The sequence below is a fragment of the Pieris rapae genome, chromosome 1 (assembly GCF_905147795.1).
Source record: "Pieris rapae chromosome 1, ilPieRapa1.1, whole genome shotgun sequence".
Classification (NCBI taxonomy): Eukaryota; Metazoa; Arthropoda; class Insecta; order Lepidoptera; family Pieridae; genus Pieris; species Pieris rapae.
Genome location: NC_059509.1, coordinates 7,255,427 through 7,269,089, shown reverse-complemented (window position 1 = coordinate 7,269,089; position 13,663 = coordinate 7,255,427). Strand labels below are relative to the sequence as shown.

The 13,663-nt window shown below is 31.3% G+C and overlaps 1 protein-coding gene across 4 annotated transcripts; it reads right to left on the bottom strand.

Annotated features, from left to right (window-relative positions):
• Positions 1 to 5,871: 5,871 nt before the first annotated feature.
• LOC110994400 lies at positions 5,872 to 10,326 on the bottom strand. 4 transcript variants are annotated; one of them, XM_022261013.2, is made up of 5 exons: positions 10,215 to 10,326; positions 8,506 to 8,717; positions 7,629 to 7,737; positions 7,211 to 7,240; positions 5,872 to 6,274 (listed from the first exon to the last, which is right to left on the bottom strand). In XM_022261013.2, exons 2-5 carry the CDS (start codon positions 8,702 to 8,704, stop codon positions 6,262 to 6,264), a joined length of 351 nt encoding a protein of 116 aa, XP_022116705.1. In that variant the 5' UTR covers positions 8,705 to 8,717; positions 10,215 to 10,326; the 3' UTR covers positions 5,872 to 6,261. The 4 variants fall into 4 exon arrangements, with proteins under 4 accessions (XP_022116705.1, XP_022116707.1, XP_022116706.1 ...); XM_022261015.2 differs by having other exon boundaries at positions 7,662 to 7,737; positions 10,215 to 10,317; XM_022261014.2 differs by lacking the exon at positions 7,211 to 7,240 and having other exon boundaries at positions 10,215 to 10,317.
• Positions 10,327 to 13,663: the final 3,337 nt, after the last annotated feature.

Sequence of the window (13,663 nt, the reverse complement as noted above, 5' to 3'; positions counted from 1 at the left end):
TTCCTAGCCTACATAGTAATAATAATTGGGACAAATAGAATTCTACATTTAAAGAGTTTAGTTCCTGTTGCACACAGTGTACCTTTAATGTTGGCAGCATTGCGATACTTATTTGTTGAGCGTAGAAAGCATGTGCTCTGGGAGTTGGAGGAAAGACTTATATTTTTGCAGATTAATATTTTTCACCTGCGATCTAATTAGGTAAAAGATCTGAATAATTCTATATACGTATTGGGGCTGTATATATAAGTAATATTTTTACATGTGTGTCCTAATTGAATGGAATTTCTCACAATTATCAAAAATTTAAAGAAAGATCTTATTAAAAACCGATATCATTTTAAAATGACCTGTAAGAATAACATCCACCTACCCTCCTAGGACCTAGAGTGTCATCATCAAGATACCAGACGATATAATTTGTTATTTAATTTGAAAACAAGAATTTGTAGCGAGAATAAAAATAGCCTGCCCAAGAGGATCTCCTTGTTGACAACCAACTTCTGAAGAGAGTTCGTAACTTTTGTATGTTTATTTTGATGGCTCTGAGTAGCAATGTAGTGTTCAACAAAAACACTCCATATATAACCCTGCTAACAGAATTAAAAGCATTTTTCACAGCCACTTTCATAAACACATCACTTACTCCTCATTTAACATCATTTAACCTATCACTCACTACTTAATTATAAAGTGTCTATAGCGGCCTTACAACCGCCTTCAGTGCAAAATCCAAGTTGTATGTTTAAATTTGTTCATATTATTTATTATACGTTTTACTGCAATTTTGTAGGTTAATCTGGAAAACGTGCTTCCCCCCCACCAATCGATGTCATCCCACCGCTTTTTTTGTGAGAGTTACCAAATATCTCCTTTATAAAATAGGCATATTAGCGGGAATTATTTACCCAAAAAGCAATTTAATAACTTAAATTTTTTGATCTTCCAAAAGACGAGCACTTCTTTCTGCAACTATGATGTTAGATTTTTAAATGTTGTGTTGCCAGCTGATGCACCTGCTTTCAAAGTATTCATGACGGTTCAAATTAATAACATCACATTTATATTTTAACTACACTACGATAGAACTTCTTTTCTAGGATAAATGATATTGCCAAACCATATTAAGTTAATACAAAAACTATTTATTACACTATAAACGAGTGATATCAAAACGTTTAGCAAGCATTTAAAAAATCAGTCATAGAAAGGTTCTATTAACACACACATTTAATATCTTTTATCTTGTGTAGGTGTAAAAAATGCCTTGTTATTTGTATAGAAACAAACTTTAGGTTTAAAACATCTTCTTTCATCAATGGCCCAAGTAATTTGTGTACCAGAGGAGGAGGTGAAAAGCGCCCAAGTGAGGAGCTGAAATGAGTTCTCTGGTAAGCAGGACAAGGAAAAATAAAAATCAAATACTGATCTCATCTTGATATAACATTCCGTTGCATTTAATAATCATAATAAGATAGTTTTTTTCATTAAAATATTAACTTTTTCAGTGTAAAGTAAAATAAAAGATTGCTTAAACAGTTTTGATATTTAAACAGCAATAATGAGAACAAGACATTATTTACTACGTTTATTAACTTCTTATATTAATAAAGATATTTTCACATAAAAGATAATAAGCAGATTAAGGCTAGTTAGCAGAGAAAATGATATAATTATACGACCTTCGCCAATTACTGTCATCTTGTAATAACAATATGGAATAATGACTAGGAAGTCATGAGCAAGTCTGCATTCCATAAAAGATGCGTCAAGTATAGGTTTTTGTACTTTTATTTTCGTACTAAAAATTTATATTGGATTCTCAATGGCCAATAATAACTACTTACTAGATGACAGGATAACGAGATTAAGCCTTTGGGTACTTTAAAAAAATATATTTTAACAAGAAAATACATTCGTAGAGTTCTAGATTGGATATACAGTAGTATCAGTATTCAGTCCAATATAAAATTACTGTGATAATTGTATCATGAGGCGTCAACAGTTAATTACCGTAATTTTACTGAAATAGTAAATATTCACTTACGTACAAACCCAATAACCTATCTCAATCCATTTTTGGGCATGTGAGATATACATATTAATCTAAATGCAAAAGTATGCCAATAATCCGGAAAATAAGGATACAAGCTATCCATGGTAGGTCGGATCAGTATATGTGGATACACCTTTGTATGAAATGACCGCCAAAAATGCATTGTTGTCGGTTTGGTTATTGGGATGCAGATAGGAGATCGATTGACTGTCACGGTCTGACAATCACAATCTCGGATTATTTTCTATCTGAAATTGTGGATACATTGGGTTCCGGCGTTAAAGTGCTTAAAATAATCTCACGTTTGACTGGTAACCAAGCACCGTATTTTATAATTTTTATGTTCTCGTATATCTATTTGTATAATTAGTATATAATTTTCGAGCTGATAAATAAAAAATAATCAATATCGATTATTTTTTAATGTTAAAGCTAAGTAATTAATGTTTAAAAACAAAACCTAAAAATTGTCATATGTCAGCAAAAAACAATGGAGGTCAAATAAAGAAAATTTGTCGATAAAACTTCTTGCAATTGACATTGAATACCTGATATATTGAAGTTACGCAATAGTTGTTAACATACGTAATAACTTATACATAACATAAATACATATCTAACACAATCATAATAAATTCTTAATAAAGATTCTATAACACTCGTCGAATAATGAATTCGTCGTCGTCAATACTTATTATTCATAGTCGTCGACTCCAGCGAAAAACTTAATGAAAGTTTCAATTTCAATGCGAAAACAATTACGCTTCACGACACTGTTTCCGTATTTTATACGGATTATAAGGCAGTATTAAACAATACCTCAATGTTCATGGCGGAACCATATACGTTTTAATTGGTTTTGAGATCCACTCGTTTAAAATGGGCTCCTTGGTATAAAAACCACATTTATAAATATTGCACGTCTATTACCTTAAGAAAACAATCATCATGTACAACTTTTTATAGAAAAAATATTCCTGTTTTATTTCATGGACAATTTTACAATGAGAATTCGACTTAGTTTCCTTCAAGAAAAGAGCGTACCAATTCTTAAAAGGCCGGCAACGCACTCGCGAGCCCTCTGGCATTGGGAGTGTCCATGTGATACCGCCCATGGACACTCCATGGGCGGTATCACTTAACATCAGGTGAGCCTCCTGCCCGTTTGCCCCCTGTTCTATAAAAAAAAAGACTGATATTTACAAAGTTCATACCATATAAGTCTAGTTCATTCAAAGTAAACACATTTGTGTTCCTTAGATATGTAAACGTAGATATTTTGATGATTTGACGTCATTAAGTTCACACTTCGTTGGCAATTGGTTTGGTCAAGTTCAGCTTATCTCCGAGTGAATGACCTGTCACGGCAACGAGCTTGGGAGGAGACTCGATTTGTACAAGGCCTTCGTGTCGCATCCATAATGCAAGTCTGTTAAATCAAAGAGTAATTAATAATCGATCTGAGTGAAGTCACCCATATGCCAGAACTATGTTTGGATAAGTTTTTTTTTATAGAACAGAGGGCAAACGGGCAGGAGGCTCACCTGATGTCAAGTGATATCGCCGCCCATGGACACTCTCAATGCCAGAGGGCTTACTAGTGCGTTGCCGGCCTTTTAAGAATTGGTACGCTCTTTAAAATTAAGACAGCCATGTATGTAATACTCCATATACTTCTTGCTAAACTATGTTTTTATTCAAAATATTTTTTTTCATTCACACATAAAATCCATGGATACACAGCCGGGATTCGAACGCTCCACCTCATACGACTATCACTTATTATATACGTGAATATTATAATGAAATTCATTCCATTGGTGTTACAAATAAAAAATTTAAACAGAAGACACACACAGGGATAGTTTCCATAAACATGTAAATTTTTAATTTATCGTTGTATTATTTGATTAATATAAGCAACAGTTACAAAAGAAACATAAATTTGTCATACTGGTACATTATGTTAACTGAAAGAAATAAATTAAGTTTTACTTTATGAACATAATAGCTATAACCGATATTTCTAAATAATAATCACATAGCGAATAAAAAATATCAACATGTGTCTATATTCCGCAGGCAGCTGGGGTGACTACCTATTCCACTCAGACGTGACCCTCATATTCTTTAACTTCTATAGTCAATTCTTTTCAATCCCAAACCCCCTTCTTAAAAAATCATCATCGTCTTCAAAAATCATTTCAAATTCTTAGGTCCTTCTAACTATACGCTACGCTCTTCCGATAGATGTACATTGGAAATTCCATCCTACAGCTCATCCTTCGTAGGCAATTTAGAATTTCCGCCATTAAGATGTGGAATAGGCTGCCCGACTCTATACGATTGGTTTCCTACCTATCATCTTTTAAAACTCTTCTTTATAAAAAATCCAAACTTAATCCGATCAATCGTGACCTGTTTAATTCTTATGATTCCTCTTCTTTTGTATTACATCGCTATTCGCTGTTTATAAACTCATAGTTCATTTGCTTAAGATAAACTTTTTAATTTTTAGTTAATTATTAATATTCTATTTTTTTTTTATTTTCTCTCTCTAGAGAAAAATAGTAAACCTAAAACCTAAAATAGTAAGTGAGGTTCTACATATATAATTTTTTTTTATTTTCTTACTAGGGTTGCCTGGAAGACATCGCTTATTAGCGATAAGGCCGCCCGTTGCATCCCTTGTAATGTTACGTTACGTGTTGTGTTATTTGTTTCTTTGCAACGAAGTGTGAATAATATAAAAATATAAAATAAATATTTTTGTAAGTACCTAAATCAGTAGCTATTAAAAATAAATAAAATGCCTGCTAAAATTGCAGTAAACGGGATGTTTTTTTACAAATATTGTATTCGCATAAAACTACGTTGATATGAAATTTAAATTTAAAATATGTATACCAGATATAAACTCATTAATAGAAGTTTGAAGATGAGCTCATGTTGAAAACTCGTTACATTAAATTTTTACATATCTTGTTATAACTGTATTAATATACATATAAAATATGTATTCACCATTCTCTATATATTTGTTAAGTTGGCAAAGTAATATTTTATTAATCTGGTAATAATCTTTAATATGGGATGGTGGTTGTGATTCTACTTGTATGGACAGGCAAAAAAGCTAGGGCGGCCGCGGAGCAAGCTGAAAATAATAAACAGCTCAAATATAAGAGTATTTCCTCTAACTTCAACTTTGTTACCTTTTGAGTAGGAACTCTTAGGCCGTAGAGTTCAAGTGAACGGGCACTAATTAAAAATCTCACTCAACAAATAAGTATCGCAATACATCGAGGAAATGCTGCCAACGTTAAAGGTGCCACAGGGCCCTACCATTTAAATTTCCTTTTTATTTTCTTTTTACTAACTCAGAAATTTATACTGCAAAATCCTAATTTTGCACTTAAAGTCGAACGTTATACTGAAGTTGTTTATTAAAATTATCCTAATGAAAAAATGTTCTATGTAATATTGGTATGTGACATGAAAAGATGGCTTTAATTTCGAATTATGTATATATTAATAATGTTATATATCTTCAATAAGACACCTTGTAAAATAAAATAATATATTGAAGAGTCTCTTCGAGATATCTTACTTTTTGTGTATCACAAAGCATTATTGTGTAGGTCAGTTGTGCCATTAAAATGACTTAAAGCTATATCCTATAAAAGGCATATTTAAAGGTAGAATTAATGATCAACCACTCTGTAAACTGAAAAGGTATGGTCTTATATGTCAGCAATATATACAGGATAGGGTGGATGGGTTAGGTTAATTTATTTTGTAAATAAAAAATACACATTTATAAAAAAACATTTATTAACAAACAGCACTCTAACACTTAACTCGAGTCTCCATTTGTTATAAATATTATAACAAATCATAGGTAATACTCTAAAAACATCCATATTTGTAGAACAGTATTATACAATATACGAAGAGAATTCATGAAAGAAATCGACAAACAATAGCTATAACATGAAATTTCCAATGTATTGTATAATAATTGTTCCTGATTGTATATATGGCAGCATTTATACATAAACTCTTTATGGTTTCACAACCAGTACTAATCTAAGTTCTAACTAAAATACCCCTTGGTTTGAGCTCTTAAATAAGATTTCTGGTTGGTCACGCGATGTCTTCATTTTCTGTAGTACTCAATGTACTATATAAGAAAACTGGAAACGCGGTTAGCCCGACCAGCTGAAAAAAAATACCTATTAATAACAGTTTACACTTGACAAACAATGACATAAAAATTGTTTAGGATCCGCATTCCTCATTATTAATTTATTTCATACTGGTTTTCCCAAATAACTTGAAATGGGTAAAATTATGGTCTATTTATTATTCATGGCCCAATGATTAGGCAAGACCAGTCAACGATCGTCATCTTTTCCCCCGTGAGGTTTTAACACAATTAGTGTTTGCTAAATTAGTTAATCATCATATTTGCACAGTTCTGTCCAAAGATTAAACTCGCGTGTATATATTTCGTTCTATTTGCTCGTGTGATTGCGTAGCTGTGCATGACGGATCATTTTCCTGTATGTTAATATATGATTGTTACATACATCAGTTATGAAAAATAATTTCCTAATAGAATTCAAATTTTTACTGGATTTACATACGTAGCTTTAACTTTACTAATATGTATAAAATTAATACCTACGATAAATTAGCACACATATACACTTCTATCAATGGTCTGCTGTGGTAGTGATTATTAATATTATACGTGCTTCTATTGCATGTCAAGAATAAATAAAACGCAGTAACAATGACGAAGCTTTTCATGTCATGGTCAAAAGAAGTTTGTTTTTTAGCTTAACCTTACATAAATATTTAACAAAAATATTAAATTATGTATAAAATTTGTCATGCGTGTAAAGTTATTAATTTTTTTCTAAAATAAAAATACTACGTTTTGTCTAACTTTTCGATGTTTCTTTTATAAAAAATATATAAATTTAATATAAGCAAAAAAGTAAGTAAGTAAGTTTAAGTAAGGAATTGTTTAGTAGTTAATCTCATGTAAGTGAATTTTATACTTAATTATAATAACTTAAACCGCTATGAATGGTAATGCCTGAGGTTAATTCAGATGAGAATATAATTGAAGCTGATGTTAGAACTTACCTATGAACTTCAACGACTGATGGAGAGTGGCTGCAATGCGGACAAACCAATTTTAAATAAAGCATATAAAATATAATATAAAGCTGGAATAATAACCGTACATAAATAATAAAAAACGATGACCCGTCAGCTACGAGTTTAATATATGCCTCCACAGGTGAATGAACGTATTTAATTTATTAGATTTATATTATAGGAAAAACCAAATACGGTGTTTTTGACACATTAATTAATTATAAAACAACTGCTTTTTTTATCTTTTAAAAACCTTATGGCCTGGCGTTCATAAATTCATACTCGGCGGGCCAATACATAATAAATATTAAGCATAAAATTATTAGAATATTGTTATACATTTTTTTATATAAAAGGGGATTTTTTTTTAATTTAATGGGAATGATGTATTAGTGGTTAGTACCCGTGATAATATTGACGCTTTGAGTGTACTGACTGCTTTTTAAGTGCGATGGCACCAGCTACTCCGGCACCTACAGCGCCCACCTTCGCTGCTTTTAGTCCAAGTGCTCCTGCAATAGTCGAAATATTATTATTTTTCTACAACTATTGCTTACACAGGCTGGGCACTAGTTATCATATCAGCCGATCACATACTGCCAAACATAACATACAAAATATAATCAGATGTGAATGTGCTAAATCACGTTATTTTTTTACTAGCCGGCACAACTCCCGAACAATTGAAAAGCTTAATTTATGTAAGTTTTAAAAAATCAATTTTACTATGTCCTTTAGACTGACCCTTCTAGTTAAAATAAAATTGTTTTATTTCATAAATACTTTACATATTGAATATGTTAAGAGTAAAATTGTATGAATCAAACTTTATATTGAATAAAAAAATATTGTCATTGAAAATCATAGGTCACTTTAGAAGGTGAATATCTTTATTCACCTGCTGCTATTTGTTTTACATTTTATTTGCCTATAACCTTGACTTCTACCATATGAAAATTATAAGATTGCCTCGATCCATATAATTTTACCGATTTGTAGTATTTTCGTAGTTTACCTTGAACGTAGGCATTTTATTAACATTATTCAAAATACCTTCAGAAATGTGTCATGATCATGTTATAATTTTCTATTATTTTAAATATTTTTACGACACAGATGCCTAGTGCATTGTGTTAGTTATACAAATTATTAGATTAGACATATATGTGATCAGCGTACACGATTAAGACGTGAGTATCACTAGGATAAGAAACTCGAGATATAATCAGTTAAATAATATTATTTTTTCAATCTTTTAAAATAATAATTCAATGCTATACCAAGTAGGAGTTTCTTCTTCAAAAGAAGTAAACCTCGCTTCGTTCTTGGACTGTTCTCGTGAACTGGTGTGTCATTGATTGATTCATAGACTTGGCCTTCCTGTAAGTTGGCGGAATCTTCGATGGGGTACTGGTATTGTGTGGTAGCTGCTACTACTGCCACCAGGCAAGCCAGAACAATCATTGTGGTGGGCTGCATGTTTCTGGTTTCTCTGCAAGCAAACCGGCGTTACTAATTAGTTAAAACAAAGATTAAACCGCAACTAAGATATATATTAAACTTACACGTAATAAAAGACATCATAACAAAGAGTTTTAATACTATTGTATTGTAAATCGTTAGAAAATACGTGTGATTTTCATTGTTATAAAACTTCTGTGATTAATCATTTTCATTCAAAATACATTACACTAAACGTTTGCGATTGACCCTAATTAACATAATATTAACCAAGGACATTGCGTAAGCTATTCTTTTAATTGTCACACCTACAACAAGATCTTAGTGTAACACCTGTGAAGAAGTTCAACCTCTAGCTTCTTGTAATGTACACATACGTTGTTTGTCATCGCTTAACCTCTACCAAAGTTGACACTTATTTCGTAACTGATATGGATTTTCAATCTTCGTCACTCACTTCTATAGTTTAGACTATAGATTATTATATAGATAGGTATTATATATTGTAAATACCTATGTTTGTATATGGAATAATATGTCAAAACATTGTATAAGTAGAATCGTGTTACTTATCTCTAACAAAAACTGTAAGTAAAATGAAATGTGTTATTCCACTAAGATATCACTCTAAGGGCCTTTTTCACAATGTATGGATAAAGTACCAAAGATCTATGCAACACATAAATTATTCGAAAGATAAATGTTCCAAATAAGATACTTCGCGTTTCATGACGAATAGCGCTATCTGACAGTCGTGAAACGCAAAAATACTGTTTATCCTACCAATAAGTAATAAATAGCTTATTTGGAACTTATGAACGTCAAAAAAGAAATATACATTAAATGCTTCTAATTTTACATTTACTGCCAGTTTTCAAATCGAGGGCGTAGATCGGAAGAGAACTGGCAATAAACTCAAATAATTGGAATATTAACTATGTAATATACTTACGTAAATTATTCAAAGGATTTTGTATATAGTTGGTAAAACATTAATCCTTTATCTAAATATTTAATAACGAAACTGTTTTTATAATGACTGACATGAAACAGTATTTTCAAACTTTTACATATACAAATTCGTCCCAATAACAAATGCAATTTCTACAAGCTTTGAAAAACATGTCACGAGGTAAAATAATTTATTTAACCGGTTGTGTGAGAAAATGTCACGTAATGTTGCGATGTTTTTATACCTACGATAGCAATCGATCGGGATTCTATTTTGTACGAATGCAGGTGGAAATAGAACATTTTTCGGTAAGAAATTTCAGTAAAAAGAGAATCTACGTTGCAAGGAAGAATTCCGACGGAAATTGAGACATTTCTATTTGGTTTTCGTTCACCATCTCGACCACGAAAGTTGCTATGCAATTGCTTTGTTGCCTATATATAATAAAATCGACTACAAAATTGTATTATTTACTCTATTTTGATATAAAAAATCTAACTTATTAGTTCAAAGTATAAAGATATATTTCTTATTTATTTTAATTGTCAATATCATAATTGCATTTTCAACAATTACCTTAGTGGTATGTAGGCACAACACAACACTTCTACAAGCACTAACACACAGATGACATTGGTGTAGTAAAGAATTCTTTTATAGACTGCATAGCGCAGTGGTAGGGTGGATGTTCGCGTAATAGGGTTCAAGGAATTCAACACGAATTAATCGGCTCATCAAAAAATACGTATTTAACAACCTTCAGTTCCTCAATGCAACTAAATATTTGCTTTCTATGGATATGTTATGGCTTCCCATATCTAAAAATGGACTTCCGAATTTATAGTAATGTTTAATTCACTCTTGCAACTATTTTCTTTTAAAATGTACGCAAATTTTACGACGTTAGCAGATTACAATGTATTTTATCAAATCAAAATTAATAATAAATTGTACAACGAAATTTCAATTTGGTAGTAAATTTTACTTTAAAAATCTTAAATAATTGTATTTAGGTAAGTTATTTATTGTAAAGAGAATTATAATCCTAATTCCGACATCTGCTTTTTATTGCTGTTTTTTATACTGTGATAAGAAGCCATTAACATACTTTATACTACAAGAACATCACAATATGTAAAATTTTGTAGCATTTGTGTTACTTAATTTTCCAGTAAAGATCAATACGCCATAGGATACTGATATATAATCTTGACCGATTTTCCAATACATATATATCTATACCCAACAAAGGTACTCATCGTACACTCCGAATATCCAATAACCAATTTCGAAACTAAAGGCTAAAGGCGATTGACCAATATTAACTCATTAACGACGTTCCTACATCTAACGGATAACAATTCGTAGCAGTTAAAGAATTTTGCCTCCACATTTGTGTCATTTTTTTCTGGAACTGTGAAATTGTGATTCTGACTAAAGACTTATTTACTGGGCAGACATATTTCTGCATCTGTGTCGTTAAGTGTTATAATAATCCTATTGCCTTGCCGTGCCAGACATCAAAACCCGAATTTTGATTGTAGCATAGGAAAAGCAAAGAATTTTTTCTTAACTAGCTGCCTCTGCGAACTTCGTTTCTCTTCAATATGATTTGTTTACATTACGAACATATTGCTATGCCATAAAAACCTTCCTCGTAGTTCAAGGAATTAATTTTAAACTAATCTTACTGGAACTAGTCCAGCCGTCTTCGAGTTTTGCGCTTAGCAACATACTTTGCGATTCATTTTCATTAAATTCATTTCCAGTACAAAAATATACACCTATTATGTAATATGGTATCTACAATCAACGAATTATTATTACAAAGGCAACATCGAGATTTACCGTTTTTTTTTATATAAATATTTGCTGTAAATCGAAGCCGTAAGCCGGAGTAATATTCACAGCTAATAATTAAATTAATGCATGCAAGCTGCATTTAATATTCGGTGAGTATGTGTATTTCGATGCATGTAAATGAGTGACGTCTAAAGCAAATATTCGAAATACAGCTTGTACGAATGCCTTGATAAATAGAACTTACTGTCGAGTTCCATGTAAATATTCCACGTATCTACGAATACTTTACTCAATAGAAATAAGTATAGAATGAATAAGTACACTCAAAATATTGCATTCACTTATTTTAAAGTAGGTTCCGTGTACGTAACAAATATACATGTTATTCCCGGATATCAAAGTAGAATTCAAATTCAGAATATGGAAATATTTTCATAATACATACATGTATTACGTATTGATATCATACACCTTAGGTAGGAAATGTTAACTAGTCTTTCTTTACATTAAAATTTAGCCACCGTTGACCGCTTGAACGTTAACAAACGATAAACATTCATATGACCTTTTGAATGTTTAATACTGTTAAGGATGTCGCTTTTTTATAAAGATAAGAAAAAAAGTCTAGGTCAACAAGAAAATCTTTAAGAGTTCTTGTTATTTCATGCGAATATTTGAAATTGGAATCCATCCCATTGAGTCAGTTTTTTTGTATTTAAAAAATAACTAGAGAAACTGTAAGAAGATATTCGATCGTCGTTTACCTACGTCCGTACAGAAATTTATTGTTGAAAGAAGCATTAAATTACACAACGGCTCATCGATAACTTGAATGAATAAATAACAGAATGGTACCAGCTTGTTCAGTTCGTGTTTGGTTCATGTAATTTCTAATTACGTCAAATTGCGTGGTTAATGTGACATAAGGTTGTTACAGTTCGCGCTTTAACAAACACCGCTCGTGCGTTGTGCTTGGAATGTAAATAAAGCACGAAACGATACGCTTCCCATACACATATTGCGATTTCTAATTTTTCCCACATATTTCACCACAATACATGTAAATCACTAGTTTTTGACAGATGAGTTTTGATGTCTTAGTTTGTTCATAGTGGATTAAAAAAATATGTGCATATACTAGTGTACACACGTAAGAAGTGAAACTTCTTTACGAACTTCTTTATCGAAAAATGATCTACTATACGCAACTTTACAGAAATTGGTTAAATAAAGTTTTATTAGAGAATTTCTAAATGTAATAAAAGAACTAAATATAAATTCTGAAATATAATTATATATTTTTTGTAAATTATTTAAGATATAGACAGTTTTAAATCTAATGTCTTCAAATCGACCGTGGTAGTGACAAGAAAAAGATGGCTCGTAACGGAAAAACCTGACACGTAACCAAAACATGTGACGCGTAACCGAAAAATGTGACAACAATTTTTTTCAACACCGCGGCTAATAAAGAAGTTACTCTTCAAAAATACTATAAAGTTACTACCACAATGCAGGACGGAGTAACATAGAACTATTATATCTACAATAATTCTTATTATATATCCTAATAAGTACAATGTTTTAAGATTTTAAAAATATTGTGTCTGTACCTCTACAAGTTTTTGAAAGATATGCGAATCACTACATAGTATAAAACAAAGTCGCTTTCTCTGTCCCTAAGTCCCTTTGTATGCTTAAATCTTTGAAACTACGCAACGGATTTTGATGCGGTTTTTAATAGATAGAGTGATTCAAGAGGAAGGTTTATATGTATAATTGCATCCATTAAATAGTGGAGAAGTACTGTTATTTTTGAGGTTTCTAATGTAAAGTCGTAAATAGGGCTGGCTGAACCCTACGAGTTTTATCAAAATAATGTACTAAGTATTGTACACATTGAAAAGGTCTACAGAAAAGTCCGTGTTGGTATATGTCTATCTCTTATGGATAACACACAATAACTTTTTTTTGTCATTTACTTTTTACGACAAATAATGGCTAATTTTCGAAGCGATTTCAACCAATACAGGATTAACCTTGAATACATTGTTCATTTAATATAGATCTAAACAGCCCATTACAGCTTTAGCAGCGATCGAACGCGTATATTATCGGAGCTTTCCAGCGACGGAAATAACCCGTGCGAAGCTGGGGCGGGTCACTAGTATTATAATAAAACAGACCAATAAAATAAAAAAAGTACAAAGTGGTAAAACATA